The sequence below is a fragment of the Anabrus simplex genome, chromosome 2, assembly GCF_040414725.1.
Source record: "Anabrus simplex isolate iqAnaSimp1 chromosome 2, ASM4041472v1, whole genome shotgun sequence".
Classification (NCBI taxonomy): domain Eukaryota; kingdom Metazoa; phylum Arthropoda; class Insecta; order Orthoptera; family Tettigoniidae; genus Anabrus; species Anabrus simplex.
The window spans coordinates 1,107,064,337-1,107,082,048 of record NC_090266.1 but is presented as its reverse complement, the minus strand read 5'-3'; the positions used below and the strand labels follow the sequence as shown (position 1 = coordinate 1,107,082,048).

Here is a 17,712-nt window from a genome sequence, read left to right as displayed (position 1 = left end):
TGCTGAAAAGGCCTTGTGATTTCACTCTGTGCATTTAATTGGAAAACAATTCATATCTGTGATTGTGAAGAAGTCACAATTATAGATTGAGATTTCCCGTATAGTACGCAGCATGCTTCCAGCAGAACACAAAGAGCCAGTCCAGCAACAAACAATTCACAATTATAACAGCAAGGGATGTTCTCATCCAATTCATCCATATGATAACAACCGGCAAGAATTAATATACCAACAAGGTACTAGACCCCGCTCAAAACTAAGAAGCATTTATTTCGAAATGGACACATTTGAACCAATTTTATTCATACTACGACAAAATTGGATTAACCATTTACAACTGACCCATCTGAAAGTGGAAGAAGGTCTATTATTTAAAAAGATTAAAATATAAGAACAATACAAGTGAAGGGAATTATAGACACGAAATATTACTATTTTTAATATGTCATCACGCACAATTAATCATTAATATACAAAATCGTACATCATCTTAGAATAAGTAATGTATTAAATTGATGTATTTGTTGTTTTATCTCTTTAATGTTCTTGTTAAAGTTGATGTTCTTCAGCTGAAGATGATCTCTAGAAGATTGAAACCAGGACCATATTAATGTATTTTAAATGTGAATACATACATTCAAAGATATCAAGTACTGATTAGGTGGGAGATCTCAATCTCTAATTGTGACTGTTATACCATCAATATAATGAAATTAATAACTTAGATGCTTAGAAAGTTACAGACTTATTACATCAATATTTGAGGTATATTTATAGTTTTATATGTGAAATTTCTTTTTTCCTTTTTGTAAGGTTATTTGCAGGAAAATTACAACAGTAGTTAAAAATCTGTGTCGGATTGTACAATCTATGCGGCCAGTCATTTATGCTTGCCTTATGAAAGAAATCCATATAGTGTTCAATGTCAGCAATATTATTTCCTCATTTTCAATTAGATATGCTGGCTAGCTCTCGCTACAAATTATTTTTTCGCTATTTGCTTCACGTCGCACTGACGTCTTATGGCGACGATGGGACAGGAAAGACCTAGGAATGGGAAGGAAGCAGCCGTGGCCTTAACTAAGGTAAAACCCCAGCATTTACCTGGTGTGAAAATGGGAAACCACAGAAAACCATATTCAGGGCTGCCGGCAGTGCGGTTCGAACCCACTATTTCCTGGATGCGAGTTCACAACTGCGCACCCCTAACCGCACGGCTTGCTACAAATTATGAAAGCAGCCAGTTGCTGTCTTACACATCTGCTTATCTTGTAATAAAGATACAGACCTATAAATAACCCATGAGATAACAGAAATAAACATACGAAACTAGAAATATCCCACGAGATTATACAAATAGGATGCCTTGAATATTTAGGGTGGGTCATTATCACTCGTAACTATGGCTTCAACAAGTCAAGGCGAGTCGAGCAGTTCGCAATGGTGCAGAAATTGCAATGGACTTTGTTGAAGATGTGCTAGACAATGACAGTGATATTGATTTCAACTTTGGTGATAGCGATTTAGAAACCAATACTGGCATTGGTATCACTAGGGCCCGGATGTTTAAGACTTAAAATGTTAGAAATATGCAAGCATTTATGACCTAAAAATGTATTAAAATATGACAATAAATATGAATAAAAAAGGTTTTTTTGGTCACATTTTAGAAATCTTCAAAATCTTGCTGCTGTTTAAATTAATATTATATTGAAAATATACTTTAAAATCTAGAACACTCGATAATAAGTAATTATTAATATATTATTATATTTTGAATTTATTTAATTACTCAATCCAGATGTAACTCTTGACTCTGCACACAATGAAATAAATGCCACATTTTGATGGGCAATCAGAAAGAATTACAATAGCAAATTATGTATATTTTAAAGTTTTCAAACGGGAATGATCTTCTATTTTCACACAACATTGACTTGTATTGGGAAAAAGAACGCTCAACATTGCAGGATGTTATTGGGCCATATTTGAAATACGTCAAATCATTAGAGTTCAATTGAGACTCACTATTCTGTCGATTTATACGCATCTCTCTCTTTCTTTATGGCTTACCCTCCTAATTCACATAAATATATATTTCTAAGAAAGATAATTGTAACAAATTACAGACAACAATTAGGAGATGTGAAAAAGCCATCCTTGAGACGACTGAAAGCAGGTATGCAAAATGGAATAACAAGATAAAAACAAAAATTCACAGGGAAATATGACCATAATATGAAAAATTACCGGAAAATGAAAAAAAAAAAAAAAAGTTTAAAAGAGCCAAAATATGACTTTATATAACCCGTGAAAATTGCATAATTTTAGTCACCGTAGATAAAATTAGGCTTAACTTGTATTTTCCAAGGAAATAGTATAAAGAAATAAAATATGACAGTCTTAAACATCCGGGCCCTAGGTATCACTATTGGCATTTTCTTGCAAATAACTTTTAAAAAAATGAAAAAAAAAAAACTTCACATATAAAACTATAAATGTACCTCAAATATTGATGTAATGAGTCTGTAAATTTGTAAGTATCACTGGTATTGGTTCAAGTGGCAAAAGTGAAAGAGATGAATATTTTAATGTACGGTTGAGGGAGGTCAGATATTAAAATCAGAATATGGTGGGGTGTAGATTTCAAGTGACTAATGCATATCTATCTCTAAGGAAATCTGCAAAGTGGTATAAGAAATTGATCCTTCACAGTTGGACACTGATATTTACAACAGCCTGTGGTCATTTCGTGAGCGTTAAATGAGGGGAAGATACTGACAATTCTAGATTTCCATCTCGTGGTAGCGTGTGGCCTGACAGAAAAGCACCATGAGCCACATAGGGAGTAAAAAATATCAACAAAATCCTCACCTGTTAGGCTAAAAGAGGAACATTTCTTCTCCAAGATTCCATTCACACACAAGCCAGTGATGTGTGTTGTGTCAGAATATAGGTATTAGGGAAGATGTAAGAACAATGTTTCGAGGCGTACCACACTAACCTCAACATGTAATATGTAATACATGTAATACATTTTTTAGTATTCCAAGGAAAGTATTCTTTTCTAAAATATTCACTAAAATAAAAGACATGTTTGATTAAAATAATGTGCAATAAATCTATGTCCATAAAGTGTGGTGGGGATTTTCTGGTCGATGGCAATTTATCGTCCATAATGAGGAACAGGTTAAACAGGGAATTTTCCCCCTTCCAAAATCTTAAGGACAAAATTGGGGTGCATCTGTTATGCGGTGGCATCCATTATATGAATAACTACGGTATTTCTCTAATAGCACACTCTTGAGCAGTCTTCATTCCTAAAATTCCAGCTGCCTTCATCATTTCTGGTGCAAGTTCTTCTATTTAACTGCTCCAATTTATCTTGCTGGTACTGTAGTATGAGGCTCTGGGTTCAATTTTAAACAGAGGACTCAAACAGGGTTCGGTCAGCCTCACAAAACCAACCAAAGTGCTGTCTGATACTAGAGGTAGCGGACGAGGTCGCGAAAACCGAGGTGTCATCACTAGGGCCCGGATTTTTAGGTTTTAAACTATTTTATTCCTTGCTAACTAACTGCAGTATTTTAACTTACTTATCCATTTCATTAGCATTGGAGTAAATTACTCAAATCTTATAAAACCTAAAAATAACTAAATAAGACGTTAAAACAAACAAAAAAAAAAATAAAAATGGGCTATTCAAGACAGTATTACGTTATTTTGAAATAGAAGTACCAAATAATAAAGAAATTGAATGTTTTTAAAAAAAATAAACATTATGCACGACTTTTTGAAATGACTTCATGGTTTGGAACTGGAAGTGGTTTGTAAGTATAACTAGTGAGAGCGAAACAACGTGATACGATACTATTCCACTAGGGTACAGCACAAAACAAGAGACAACCCCCTGGCGTTCACTGACCTGTATCTAGCAGGTACAAGCCCGCCTAACTTGCCAGCTTCAGTGCATCTCTCATTGTGTACGGTCGACTACCGCCAGCTACGGCTGTTTAGCTCTAAACACACTATTAATTTTCCCTATAAATCAAGTTATTATTGAAGGCAGTTTAAGAAGCTTATGCATCTCAGAAGTAGCGATGCCTAAAGGCAAGTCATCATTTGCTTTACGTCGTACCGACGCAGATATGTCTTATGGCGACGATGGAATAGGAAAGGCCTAGGAATGGGAAGGAAGCGGCCGTGGCCTTAATTAAGGTACAGCCCCAGCATTTGCCTGGTGTGAAAATGGGAAACCACGGAAGACTATCTTCAGGGCTGCCGACAGTTGGGTTCGAACCCACTATCTCCTGATTACTGGATACTGGCCGCACTTAAGCGACTGCAAAAAAAGTTTGAATGAATAGTATAACTTTAGTAATGATTGAAATGATCATTAAAACTATTTCAGGAGGATAAAAAACTAAAAAAAACTATTTTGAGCTATTAAAAAACTAAAACGTGGTTTTTATGAACCTAAAAATCCGGGCCCTAGTCATCACACGTCCAGATCGCTGGGCAGCAGGACCACTATGTGTGAACAGCTCCTAGTATGTAAAGTGACCACTTCCTGTACTTAAAGTGTACCACCTCCTGCTGTCTCCAGTTTTATTATGCCCATAATTTGTTCCTTTCTCCAACCCTTTCTTCCAAACAATCATTCCACCATGATGTATCTTGCTAATAACTGCACTCTTAAAATACTTCTACTCCTCTTCATTCTCCTTCTTTCAGTTTCTACACACTAACTGTCTTTTCTCTTCTTTCCACAAATTGTACAACCCTACCTACTTTCAACTTTGCTATTACCAAATGTGTTTATAATTTCTTTAAATTATGCCACTATCTCTTTATCCACACCATGTATTCCCCATAATCAGTTGGTTCCTTTGGCAAAACCCAACCACCACAAATCCTCTCTTTCATCCTTCAACCCAAATCCACAGGGTGTCAAGATCTTTTTTCCTTCTTATGCATTCCCATTTGATCATTCATGCCTCCCTTTCTCATTATTTCTTTAGTATGTACATTTTTCTCCACTGCTTCCAGGAGTCGCTTGTGTATTTCCAGTTTTTTGAATTGAATGGTAAGTATAACAATTCTACTTCTCCACTGCTGTCCTTCCTCCTTGTCTCACTTAGTCCTAATGTCTGTTTCCAATTTAACAGTGTCCACCAAAGTGAGGTTTACAGAGCTTCAACAACATGTTTATTGTTATTTTTCTTTACAGGCTAACAATATGATAGGGTGCATGTAGGAAGTTTAGTTTTGTAAATGCTGAACTATCACTTCCTATGAAACACAAACTTTTCATCCTTTTCTGGGTAGCTATTCTTATTGACGGTACCAGTATTCACAGCAACACCATTTTTTTTTTGCTAGTTGCTTTACGTCGCACCGACAGATAGGTCTTATGGCGATGATGGGACAGGAAAGGGCTAGGAGTGGGAAGGAAGCAGCCGTGGCCTTAATTAAGGTACAGCCCCAGCATCTGCCTGGTGTGAAAATGGGAAACCATGGAAAACCATTTTCAGGGCTGCCGACAGTGGGGTTCGAACCTACTATGTCCCGAACACTGGACACTGGCCGCACTTAAGCGACTGCAGCTATCGAGCTTGATACACCATTATTTAATAAAATACAAGACAATTATCGAACTCCAGCAGACCTGCCTCTCTCAAATCGCTAATTAAACCTCTGACTTCATATTAGAGAGAAGACATGTTTATCATTCCTCCCCTCACTTCTCAGAGATGCTTGCCATATACCCATTTTATTCATTTTTGAAGCATTTTGTTGAATGTTTAAATGAAGTTTAAGTCCAAGTTTCAAATTGTGTACTTGCCTGTTACTTCCACTACACCACTGAGAGAGAGAGAGAGAGAGAGAGAGAGGGGGGGGGGAAGAGAGAGAGAGTTAAAAAAAATCTCACTTAATATGATCATCAGCTCACATAAATAACAGAAAGCAGATTTCTGTAGGAGTGGAAAAGAGCAGATGAAGTGTAAGTGCAAGCTTCCCACATGGATAGGGATTAGCCTAGTGCAGTCTAAAATCAACTGTTTAACCTCTGGGCCAGATTATTTTAAAGGAAGAAGCACTTTTACAGATAATTTTTTACTGATACTATTAATGAAATGCATATTGTCCCCCTAGCTCCGCAGCCCAATACGGGGTCGGGGGTGAAGTGAGATTATATTTTACAGCTTGTTTTTACGGCCGGATGCCCTTCCTGATACCAACCTCAGTTGAGAAGATAATGAATATGAAATGAATGATGGTGAATGAAACTGGGTAAGGAAGTGGAAGGAATTGGCTGTGGCTTATGAAAATTAACTGTCGCGGCTTTTGCTTGGAAGCGCAAAAGGGAAACAAACAAACAAACAAACAAACAAACAAACAAAAAACCTCAGAACAGCAAACGGTGGGGTTCAAACCCACTCGCCTTCCGAATGCAGAGCTTGGCTCCATAGCCGTAGCATGTTAACATGCACGGCTACTGTGCTCAGTGATATTGTTACTGAAACGTGATATAAAATTGTTGATCCAAGAACTGGTATTATCAAAATCATTAATATTTGGGGGGAAAAAGAATTTACCTGAGGAGGGGGTGACAATTCCACACGAGATTCATCATTACTACTTTGTCTCGCACTTTCTTGTAGTTCACTATCGCCCCCTATATATTATCTAAATGTAGCTCTCCAGAATCAATATTTAGGAGGAAACATTCAATTTCTTTTTCAATAAGAGCTGAATGTATACTTCAATACGCCATGATGGCTACACGTTCCACTCCAACGAAACTGAAATAACATCAAATCGCTTTCAAAACAAGCAAAATGGAGTGGTATATCTGCCATACTTAATTTCTTTGAGCATTTCCATGGTATTTCAAAGCATGACACTATATTACATAAAATGAACTTCATTATAAAGCCTGTATTGTCGTAAGTATACTTTGAAGGTTGAGTCTAATGTTCCACCTTTACAATACCAAGATTCTTTATTATCTTATTTACATATCATTTTAAAAAAATATAACGGGACATGTTTCATGTAACTTGTAGACATCATCAGCCGCAAAAGTCTTTACGAGAAAGCAACAAGGACAAGGACAAAGCAACACATTAAAATAATTCGGGTAGCCGAAAACGTCAATTAAAATGGTGAAGAGTGTTCAGGATTGATCAGAGCACAACACTTAAAAATATATTGTTGACATTAAAATTAAAATTGTCCACATGGGATGATTCAGTAAAACTTGGCGTTAAAATTCTTTTTGAAGGTGCTGTGTAGACATACAATATTCTGTTGTGTCGGTGAAAGTTTGATGATGAGGTGCACAATGTTAAATCCAGTAGAATACAAACGATGTGTAAGGAATCCAGTGAGCGGATGTTAAGGTCGTCTTAATGGCATGATGTTGACATTTCTTGCTGAGAAGTTAGGTGGAATATTTGAACATAGTAACGTGTGTGGATTGCGGATTATGTTCAAATATTCCACCTAACTTCTCAGCAAGAAATATCAACATCATGCCATTAAGACGACCCTCCGCTCACTGGATTCCTTACACATCGTTTGTATTCTACTGGATTTAACATTGTGCACCTCGTCATCAAACTTTCACCAACACAACAGAATATTGTATGTCTACACAGCACCTTCAAAAAGAGGAATTTTAAAGCCAAGTTTTACTGAATCATCCCATGTGGACAATTTTAATGTTAATGTCAACAATATATTTTTATGTGTTGTGCTCTGATCAATCCTGAACACTTTTTACCATTTTAATTGACGTTTTCGGCTATCCGAATTATTTTAATGTGTTGCTTTGTCCTTGTCCTTGTTGCTTTCTCTTAAAGACTTTTGTGGCTGATGATGTCTACAAGTTAGACGAAACATGTCCCGTTATATTTTTAAAAAATTATATGTAAATAAGATAATAAATAATCTTGGTATTACCGAGCTCGATAGCTGCAGTCGCTTAAATGCGGCCAGTATCCAGTATTTGGGAGATAGTAGGTTCGAACCCCACTGTCGGCAGCCCTGAAAATGGTTTTCCGTGGTTTCCCATTTTCACACCAGGCAAATGCTGGGGCTATACCTTAATTAAGGCCACGGCCGCTTCCTTCCCACTCCTAGCCCTTTCCTGTCCCATCGTCGCCATAAGACCTATCTGTGTCGGTGCGACGTAAAGAAACTAGCAAAAAAAAAATCTTGGTATTGTAAAGGTGGAACATTTGACTCAACCTTCAAAGTATGACACTATATCCCGTTCATATATGAGATCGGTGAAGTGTACACTGCACCAAAACGTATACATACAGGTTTGGCGTTGAATGGGTTAAGGTTTATCTCTAGATCAAGTATTTTTAAATGACAAATTTGCAAGCCTCCTTTTTGAAGCAAATGCAGTGACAGCACACTAGGGTAGCCAAAGCTGAAGTACAGTTGTGTCGTGCCAATCCAACTGGTGAGTGAAACACTGCTAATTTCACCATTGAAAATGCCGATAGAGGTTGAATAATTTAAAAGGAAGGTTGTGTTTGATCTTTTGAGTAAAATTTCATTTTAAACAATGAATGACATTTGAACAAGTTTTCAGCTTACAAAGGATAAGATGTTTCAAACAAGTCAGAAAATGTAGGTTCATCCAGTCTTTTCACTCTTTTTTGGTTATAAATATTTAAGGCCTATTAATAATACTTACCATAATGTACCACAAAGTGACAATGACTTTCTCTGGAAGGTTGAACCATAAAACCCACAACAGTATACCATTGATGATATTCGGCAGCCAACAAATGTAGAACGCCACATTGATGAGAGAGAACTTCAATTTTATAGCGTCGACAATGTCTCGTTCCTTACGAGTGTACTGGCTTAGACTTCGAGAGATGACCTTCTCCACATCTCGAGTAGAAAACAGGTAAAGTGATGGATTAGCTACCATCACCACGGCCATCGGCAAGTACGTAGCACAATAATTTGGCAAGATGCGAACCATGGCACTTGACAGAGATCCCATGCTGTGGCAACTATAAAAAATAAAAAGAACAATATCACTTAAATCTCATTATAGCATCACACAGGAGTACAACCTTAAAATAAAAACATCTGAATTTCAAACAAACAAACAAAACCAAATTCTTGTCAGCTGACATCCATTGCAGTCAATTCCACAGAAAACAGGACATTAATCACAAAAATTATTTTGACATTACACCGACTACTTTTACGCCATCAAATTATTTAATCTTTTATTTAATAAAATTAAGTATTTTGAGTATCATATTTGGCAACACTGCTTATTATCAGCCATTTTGAGAATGAAGGCTCTGTGCCAGCAGTAGTACTTCTTCAGAGCTATTATTAGTATAATTAACTTCTTAAGGTATATACACAACACACTTTATCAATCTGAATATGATAATGCAGATTATGAAGGAATAAAATATTCAATGCACAATATTACATCACTGACAAAAAACTAGTAAAATTTTGATTATAAGCATTGTATGGTACAATACCTTTGATACTCTGTAAGCATGAAGCATTTTACTTCAGTTATAAACTGTGACACTAACATCAGAAATGCTTGATTTTTAAATACTTTTTTATGTCACCGACATTACCTATAAATCATCACTGATGTAACATTTATACTTTGTTATGTCAGTGATGCTTTATACAGTATTTTTATATTACTTTTCAGAATTAAACAAGGGTAAAACCAATAAAGAAAGAACAAGGAAGTACAGAGAAAAATGAGTGCTGAAAAAAAAAGAAGAGGAAGCTGTTAAGGAATCCCACAGGGCAGTGTCCTTGGTCCCCTTCATTTTGTCCTATTTATTGATGATCTCATTAATACTATATCTTCCTTTTCCTCCTTTTCTTGTGAAATTCTACTATTTGCAGATGACTGTAAAATATTCAAACATATCGAGTCTTTATCAGACGTAAACTCCTTATGGAGTGGGCTTAATTCTCACTCTGAATGGTGCTGTACATGGCAGCTTAAGCCTAATCCTGCCAAGTCTTCCTCTATCTCGATCATGCTTAGTAAATCCCCTATTCTTAGTAAATACTCTCTTCTTGGAAGCCCGTTCCCAACTCAAATGGAACAAAACAACTTAGGAGTGTTGTTTGACAGTAAATTGTTATTTGTCCCCGATATACAAAAGATAACCTCACGAGCAATGTCACTTCTCAGTTTGTTGCATAGATTTTCTGACATCACTGATATCCTCGCCCTCAGAGCCTACTACGTATCTTGCATCCCACCAATTATTGAATGTGCGCCTCCCAATTGGTCTATCTCTCCACCCACTAATCTGAATCACACTGACTGCGTGTAGTCATTCTTCTGCGCCACTGTTAGAGCCAGAGTCTGACTGTCAAAACTTGAGCAGCAATCGGATGCTGGATAAGTTAAACCTTCACCTGTTACCTACTCGCAGGAAAGTAGCCAACCTCAGATTCCTATATAACGTTGTTAACGGTTTATTTTGTTTGCTTGAACCTGTATCCTCCTTTTCCCTACACGTTCCAACTCGAAAAACCAGGATAAATCCAAGCTTTAAATTCCATATTCCCACCTCTCTCTTGTTCAAAGAACTTCATTTATCTGCATTAGAACCCTCCTTAATTGTTTAACTTCTGACAGGAACTTGGACGTATTTTTTCTTCGTGTACCTCCTTTAATCACATCTTGCTTAACTTAACCTAACCTCTTTCCTTCATACTCCTTTTTTCTATTCTCATTGCTGTCCCCTCTATTGTACATAACGTAATCATTATTTATTTTTCATTGTACTGTACCATTACTTAAGAGTCATATCTACAGTACAGTATATTTATCTTACTGTGCCTAGCTATGAGTTCTCTTAGTTCTACTTTCGATCTGTAATTTTCCTCATTCTTTTGGTTTGCTTCTATGTTTTATTGTTAACTGTTGTGTCCCTACAGTTATCTTGTTAGTTTTTAATATTATTCCACTACCTTCATCATTAGATACGTTTTCTTCATTGCTTTTTTTAAAAAGTTTGTATTGTGCTACTCCATCGTAAATATGTTTTTCACTCCAAACTCTGTAATTTGGCATCTTGCTGCTTTAAATAAATAAATAAATAAATAAATAAATAAATAAATAAATAAATAAATAAATAAATAAATAAATAAATAAATAAATAAATAAATAAATAAATAAATAAATAAATAAATAAATAATTAAATAAATAAATAAATAAATAAATAAATAAATAAATAAATAAATAAATAAATAAATAAATAAATAAATGAATGAATGAATGAATGAATGAATAACAACAAAAGATGTGTAGGGGGAAATGGACAGCAGCAAGAAAGGTGAAAGAAACAGAAAACTTAGAATGAGAAAGTTACAATATACAAGAAAATTGGCAATGAATGAATCTTCAGCAGAAGATATGATGCAGACTCCTTAAAGAAAAGAACAGTCCTTCAGTAAGGCAGTAAACAAAGTGAAGAAATTTGTTCCCCACAGCCCATGAAAGAAAACAAGCTGTCTTTAAAAAACTGGCTAATAGTTTGAATCTTCTTTTGCTTTCTGAATCTAGTTTGAGAAAAGAAAGGCTGAAGAACTTATTAAACAATTCTATGACAGTGACACCTTACCACGATGTAAACATTATGCAATTGTTCTAGGCAATGATAGAAACAAAGGAAAAGTAAGATAATAAAAAAGATCTTATTGACAGTAATGGAAGGTTTTGAGATGTTATATTGAAACATCCTGTTACAAAGCAGGAAAGACTAAATATACCTCCCTTCGGCCACCTCATGTTTTACCTATATCAGAAAGAGATCATTCAGTGTGCTGCTGCAAATATCATGAGAACTTTGATATGTTGAGACTTCATTATGATTAGGCAGAGATTCAGAAACCAGATGTTGAATTGCAAGACATTCCCAGGAGGAGACGTGGACTCTGACAACGTAGTGGTCATGAAATGTCATCTGAAGTTGAAGAAAATGAAGAAAGGATGGAATGCAAGGAGAAAAGAGCTTGAGGGATTGTTTCAAGGAACATGTTGCACAAAGACTAAATGAAACACAACAGATGAAGAGTGGACAGTCATAATGAACTAGATCAGTAGGGCTGCTTAAAAAAAGTTAGGAAGAAAGGTAAGGTCAAGTAAGAATCAACAGATAACTCAGGAGATATTAGATCTGATTGATGAACGGCGAAGTACAAGAATGCAAAAAATGTGGAGGGCAGAAAGGAATACAAGCGATTACAGAATGAAGTACACAGAAAGTGCAAGTCAGCTAAGCAAGAATGGCTGAAAGAGAAGTGCAAGGATGCTAAAGGTTGTATGGTCCTAGGAAAGATAGACGATGTATACAGGAAAATCAAGGAAACGTTTGGAGAAAGGCAAACTAGGTGTATGAACATTAAGAGCTCAGATGGAAAACCACTTCTAGGGAAAGAAGACAAGGCAGAAAGACGGCAGGAACATATTATACAATTGTATCAAGGGAAAGAAGTAGATGATACAGTTCTAGAATAAGAAATTTCTGTTGCTGATGAAATGGGAGACACAAATTTGAGGTCAGAATTCGACAGAGCCTCGAGAGACCTAAATAGGAACAAGGCACCTGGAACTGATGACATACCCTCAGAAGTACTGACTGCCTTAGGAGAAACCAGCATGGGGAGGTTATTCCATTTAGTGCATACGATGTATGATACAGTAGAAGTGCCATCCTATTTTAGACAGGATGTTGTCATACCTATTCCCAGGAAATCAGGTGCTGACAAGTGTGAAAACTACTGCACCATTAGTTTAGTACATCTCATACTTGCAAAATATTAACACATTATTTACAGACGAATGGCAAAACAAGTTGGAGCTGAGTTGGGAGAAGATTAGTTTGGCTGCAGGGGAAATGTAGGAACACGGGAAGCAATCCTGACTTTACATCTGATCTTAGGGGATCAAATTAAGAAAGAAAGCCTACATACAGGGCATCCGTAGATCTAGAAGAGGCATTTGACAATGTTGATTTGAGATTCTGAAGGTGATTGGGATCAGATATCGCAAAAGAAGAATGATCTACAATCTGTACGAAAGTCAGTCTGTAGTGATAAGAATACAATATAATACAATGGATTTATTTTGTTTGGCAAGATAAAGGCTATTAGGCCCTCTCTTCCATCTAACCAGAAAATACAGTATTTACATGTGCAAAATTAAAGTAAATAGACTTACAATTGAAACATCTTGCAACTACTAAACGATACAATATTCTGATAAAGAGCAATCATTTAAAAAGAGGGAAAAAAGGAAAATGATGATAATGAAGATAATTACTAACACAATTATGACATGATTAACTAATTTCTATTAACCTTAAGAATAACAGTATGATTATATGAAGTCTTTAGTTTGAGAAAGGTTAACATCAGGTATCAGTGACAAAGTTGCCTAAAACAAGCAGGTGAGGCTCCTCTGACAGAGACGGATAGTGTATTCCATTATCGTGCCAAAGAAATAACAAATGAGTTTGTGTATCGTGTGGTGTGGTGAGGTGGAATAGATAAGAGTGTATCAGATTTTGAATGTGTTCCGAATCTGCGATTGGATGAGAAATAGACTGTACAAGTAAGGAGGTGAGCATGAAGAGAGTATTCGATGAAGAAGGCATAAAGCATGAAGATTACAGCGCTGCTCGAATTTTAGCTAACCAAGTTCATCGTAGGCCGGTGTGACATGGTCATAGAAATGTAGGTCACATATATACGTGTTTTGCACACGTGGTAGTTTGTTGTTAAGAGTAGCAGTCAGGTCATTGTACACGGCGTCACAGTAGTCGAAATGAGGTAATACCAGAGTGCAAATGAGGCATTCTTTTAATACTCGAGAAAATATGTTGCGGAATCTTCTAAGTGAGTTAAGTGTCGCAAATACTTTCCTGGAGAAGCTGGTAACCTGCTGCTTCCAGGAAAGATGTTTGTCTATCATAACTAGACCTGGGATTTTAAGGCAAATGCATATTTTGTTCCTTACGAAATAACATGATTTTCTAAAAATATGTTGACGTTTCATGATAAATCCCTTATATTAATAGAGTTTTATAGTGCCTTAAAATGCCTATTTGGACCTTGAGAGCCTATTATACTATTTCAGTGCCTAAAATGCCTATTTTCTACATTTAAAATAAAATTCAACTCCTGTAATTTTTACAATTACACAATGGATATCCCTGGAACGAGCAGAACAGCAGAGGGTGGGTTTTTCACAGAAATGTGCTATTCCCAGACAACTGTCACCAAAGGAATGCTGAGTGAAGGGTGGAGGGGGAGGATTATCTAGGAAGAACAAGGAGCAGGTAGTAAGAAGGGACATACTGTGTCAAGTCGCAGGTGAAAGAACATATGTTTAAGTGAATATAGTTCATCATGCCTAAAACGAAATCATCTAAGATTACAATGGCTTGTACAATTTCTAGTTAGACTTTTGATGGCAAGATTATTTTCTGCCAGTACTGCAATAAACAGGTATGTGCATATATCTTCAATTTCATATTAATCTAAAACTAAGGTTTTGATATTGGCTCCTCTATTTGATTGTAGAGACCTAGTCCAGGCGACCTGGGTTCGATTTCCAGTACCGGCAGTAATTTAGAAATATATGAGGTCTGGAACAGTGTTGACCCAGCATCGTGAGGACATTTGAGAAGCTACAGTGGGCAGGGGTCACGGAGGCAAGGCAATACGGCTGAGGGATGTATCATGCTGACCACACGCCACCCAATATCTGCAGGCCATGAGCTGGGCAGCAACCGTTATCGAAAGCCAATGCCCTTCGGGGACTGTAGTGTTCTTAATTAACTTTAGAGTAATAATGGCTTAATTTAAATAGTTCAAAATTACAAATTTTTTTCAATAGCTCACCTTTTCTATTCCTCATCTTGATCTCTAATTGGCATAACTTTATTGTGTTCTAGATTTCACGTGAGAAAAAATGCCACCGTAAGCAGCATGCAGATACTGTCAGTCACAAAGCAAAAGCAGCCATGAAAAGTAACATTAGACAGACTCTGCTCACACAAACTATATCTTCTACAACCCATAATGGTTTCTATGCTGATATGTGTAGAGCCCTAGTTGCAGCAAATATCCCCTGGAATGCTGTGCATAATCCAGTTTTCAGAGATTTTTTACAGAAATACACCAAGCAGCATCTACATTAAAGAAATACTACTTAGATATTTGTTACAATGAGGTCAGTTTGTCAGTCAGGGAGGATATTGGGGAGTATCGCATATGGTTGTGTGTGGACGAAACCACCAACTCTGTGGGCAGGTACATTGCTAACCTTATAGTAGGAAAACTGGAACCCAATCAGGCATCCACCGCTCACTTTCTTTGCTCTAAACAGCTTGAGAAAGTCAATAGTCAAAGTATTACATACTTCATCAACAAGGGGTTGCAATTGTTGTATTTGGGAGTGTTAATGATTCGAAAGTCCTTCTCCTTGTCTCCAATGCTGCTTCCTACATGATTGCCACTGCACCTCTCCTCAAAACTTTCTATCCTTCTTTAATTCATGTTACTTGCATGACCCATGCCTTGCATAGAGTCACAGAAACAGTTAGGGCCGAGTTTCCTGCAGTAACTACTCTCATTTCAACAATAAAGAAAGTGTTCTGTAAGGATCTATCAAGAATAGCCATCTTTCGAGAGAAACTCTCTTCTATTCCCCTTCCACCACAGCCAATCATCACCCGTTGGGGTTCCTGGATGGAAGCTGCCCTGTATTATGCAGAACATCTTGAGGAAATCAATGACTGTGATAGACAATTTGCCTTTAACGGACAACTCTGCACGTTTGTCGTCTGTCAAAGAGCTCTTAAATGATTATTCCAGTGTTCAGAGAGACACTGCCTATATTGAGGCAAATTTTTCATTTCCTCCAGTCACCATTACAAAAATCGAGGAAAAAGGAAACAGTCTCAAACAGCAATTTCCTGTAATTGAGGAAGCTGAGAATAACATACAAAGTGCAAGGGGCAAGGTAGGGGATAAAATAAGAGACAAGTGGTCTAGTGTACTGCAGAAGAACCCAGGTTATTCAGTGCTGAAAAGGGTACATCAGGTAATGGATGGGGAAAAGGTAGACTTACCAAGTGAAATTGAATTGAAAAATGTGGGTAAATTTTCCTATGCCCCTCTAACATCTGTGAGTGTGGAGCGCTCTTTTTCTGCTTTCAAAATGATTTTAACAGACAAAAGACAGCCTGACTGTGGAAAATTTGAAGAAGATTACTGTTATGTACTGTAAAGCAAACTATGAATGAAAGTACTGTAGGAATGTTCCTCACAAATAATAAACACATACTCCATTCGCGTTTATACCGTTATTGGATGCCTACAGTGCTGCAATTGTGTACAGTGATTTTAGTATTAAGGTTTTAGATCGGTACTGATAATGATATATAATCCATAACTTTTTTGACACATGACTTTTTATACTGTTTTTGATAAATGTCTTTTTTATTCTGTCTTAATTTTACAGTTATTTTGGTTAAGAATAGGGATACCATATTTGTTAAAGTAAAGAAAGTATCATGTTACAGTTTAAGTGTATATTGTAATATTTTAAAGTCTATTTCCTGCCCATCCACACATTTTTGAATCATATTTTAAGTGACTATTTTCTCTTTTAAATGCCATTTTACTTGTTTTAAAAGCCTATTTTAGGTGCCTAAAACTGATTTTTTTTTATGAGCCTAAAATCCCAGGTCTAATCATAACACAGAGACCTTTGACAGATTCACTGAAATCATTGGGTGAATTTTGTAGGTGGAGTTTTGGTAAAGTGAAGTTGGTTATGGTTTTTGAACAAAGTCGAGGATGAGAAATTATTATAGCTTGAGATTTTACGTTATTTAATCTAAGTCCATGAGTGTCAGTCCAGTTACAGATTTCTTTTAAGTCTCTATTGAAATATTTAATTTCATCTGTTAGTCTTTCTGATTCACAGTGCAAGTATAATTGTATATCATCAGCGTACATGTGGTGTCTGCAGCTGTTTACCGACGACGCAAAATCATTGATGTAGACAGAAAATAGAAGTGGTCCTAGGACAGACCCCTGTGGAACACCAATCTCTACAGATCATCAGGATGAATATTCATTATTGTTATTAATTTCTTACACACTGCAGATGACCGCGGAGGTATGAATTCATCCACTGAAGACTGTTTGTCGAGAACTGGAGTTTAAATAGTTTGGAAAGTAGTATGTCTATGTCAACTGAGTCAAAAGCTTTAGAGAAGTAAAGAGCTAGGATGGTAACTTGTCTTTTCTCCATCTCATTGCAAATGTCATCTGTAACCTTAAGTAGTGCAGTATTAGTGCTGTGGTTACGTCGAAAATCAGACTGGTGTTCATCAAGAATATCGTGTGTTTGCAAGTAGTTGGAGACTTGTTGGTGTACAATGAATTCTAGGGCTTTTGAAAGGCCCAATAATATGCTCACAGGTCTATAGTCGGTTACGTCTTCAGGCAGTGATTTTTTAGTAAGCGGGATGACAACGGCAGTTTTCCATAAGGAGGGACACGCGCCAGTCATTAGTGAATGGTTAAATATGTGAGTTATAGTAGGTAAAATTATGTCAATTACACTAGCCAACATGATTTTGCGGTAAAATAGAAAA

At 36.5% G+C, this 17,712-nt stretch overlaps 1 protein-coding gene across 3 annotated transcripts in view; it reads right to left on the bottom strand.

Moving 5' to 3' along the window:
* Nucleotides 1–17,712, bottom strand: part of LOC136863312 (G-protein coupled receptor 143) — a 221,260-nt gene that overhangs the window by 30,892 nt on the left and 172,656 nt on the right. For all 3 annotated transcript variants that reach the window (XM_067139700.2, XM_067139697.2, XM_067139699.2), the window contains exon 5: nt 8,717–9,044. In XM_067139700.2, coding sequence (XP_066995801.2) covers nt 8,717–9,044 — 328 coding nt within the window. The remainder of the gene's footprint in view (nt 1–8,716; nt 9,045–17,712) is intronic.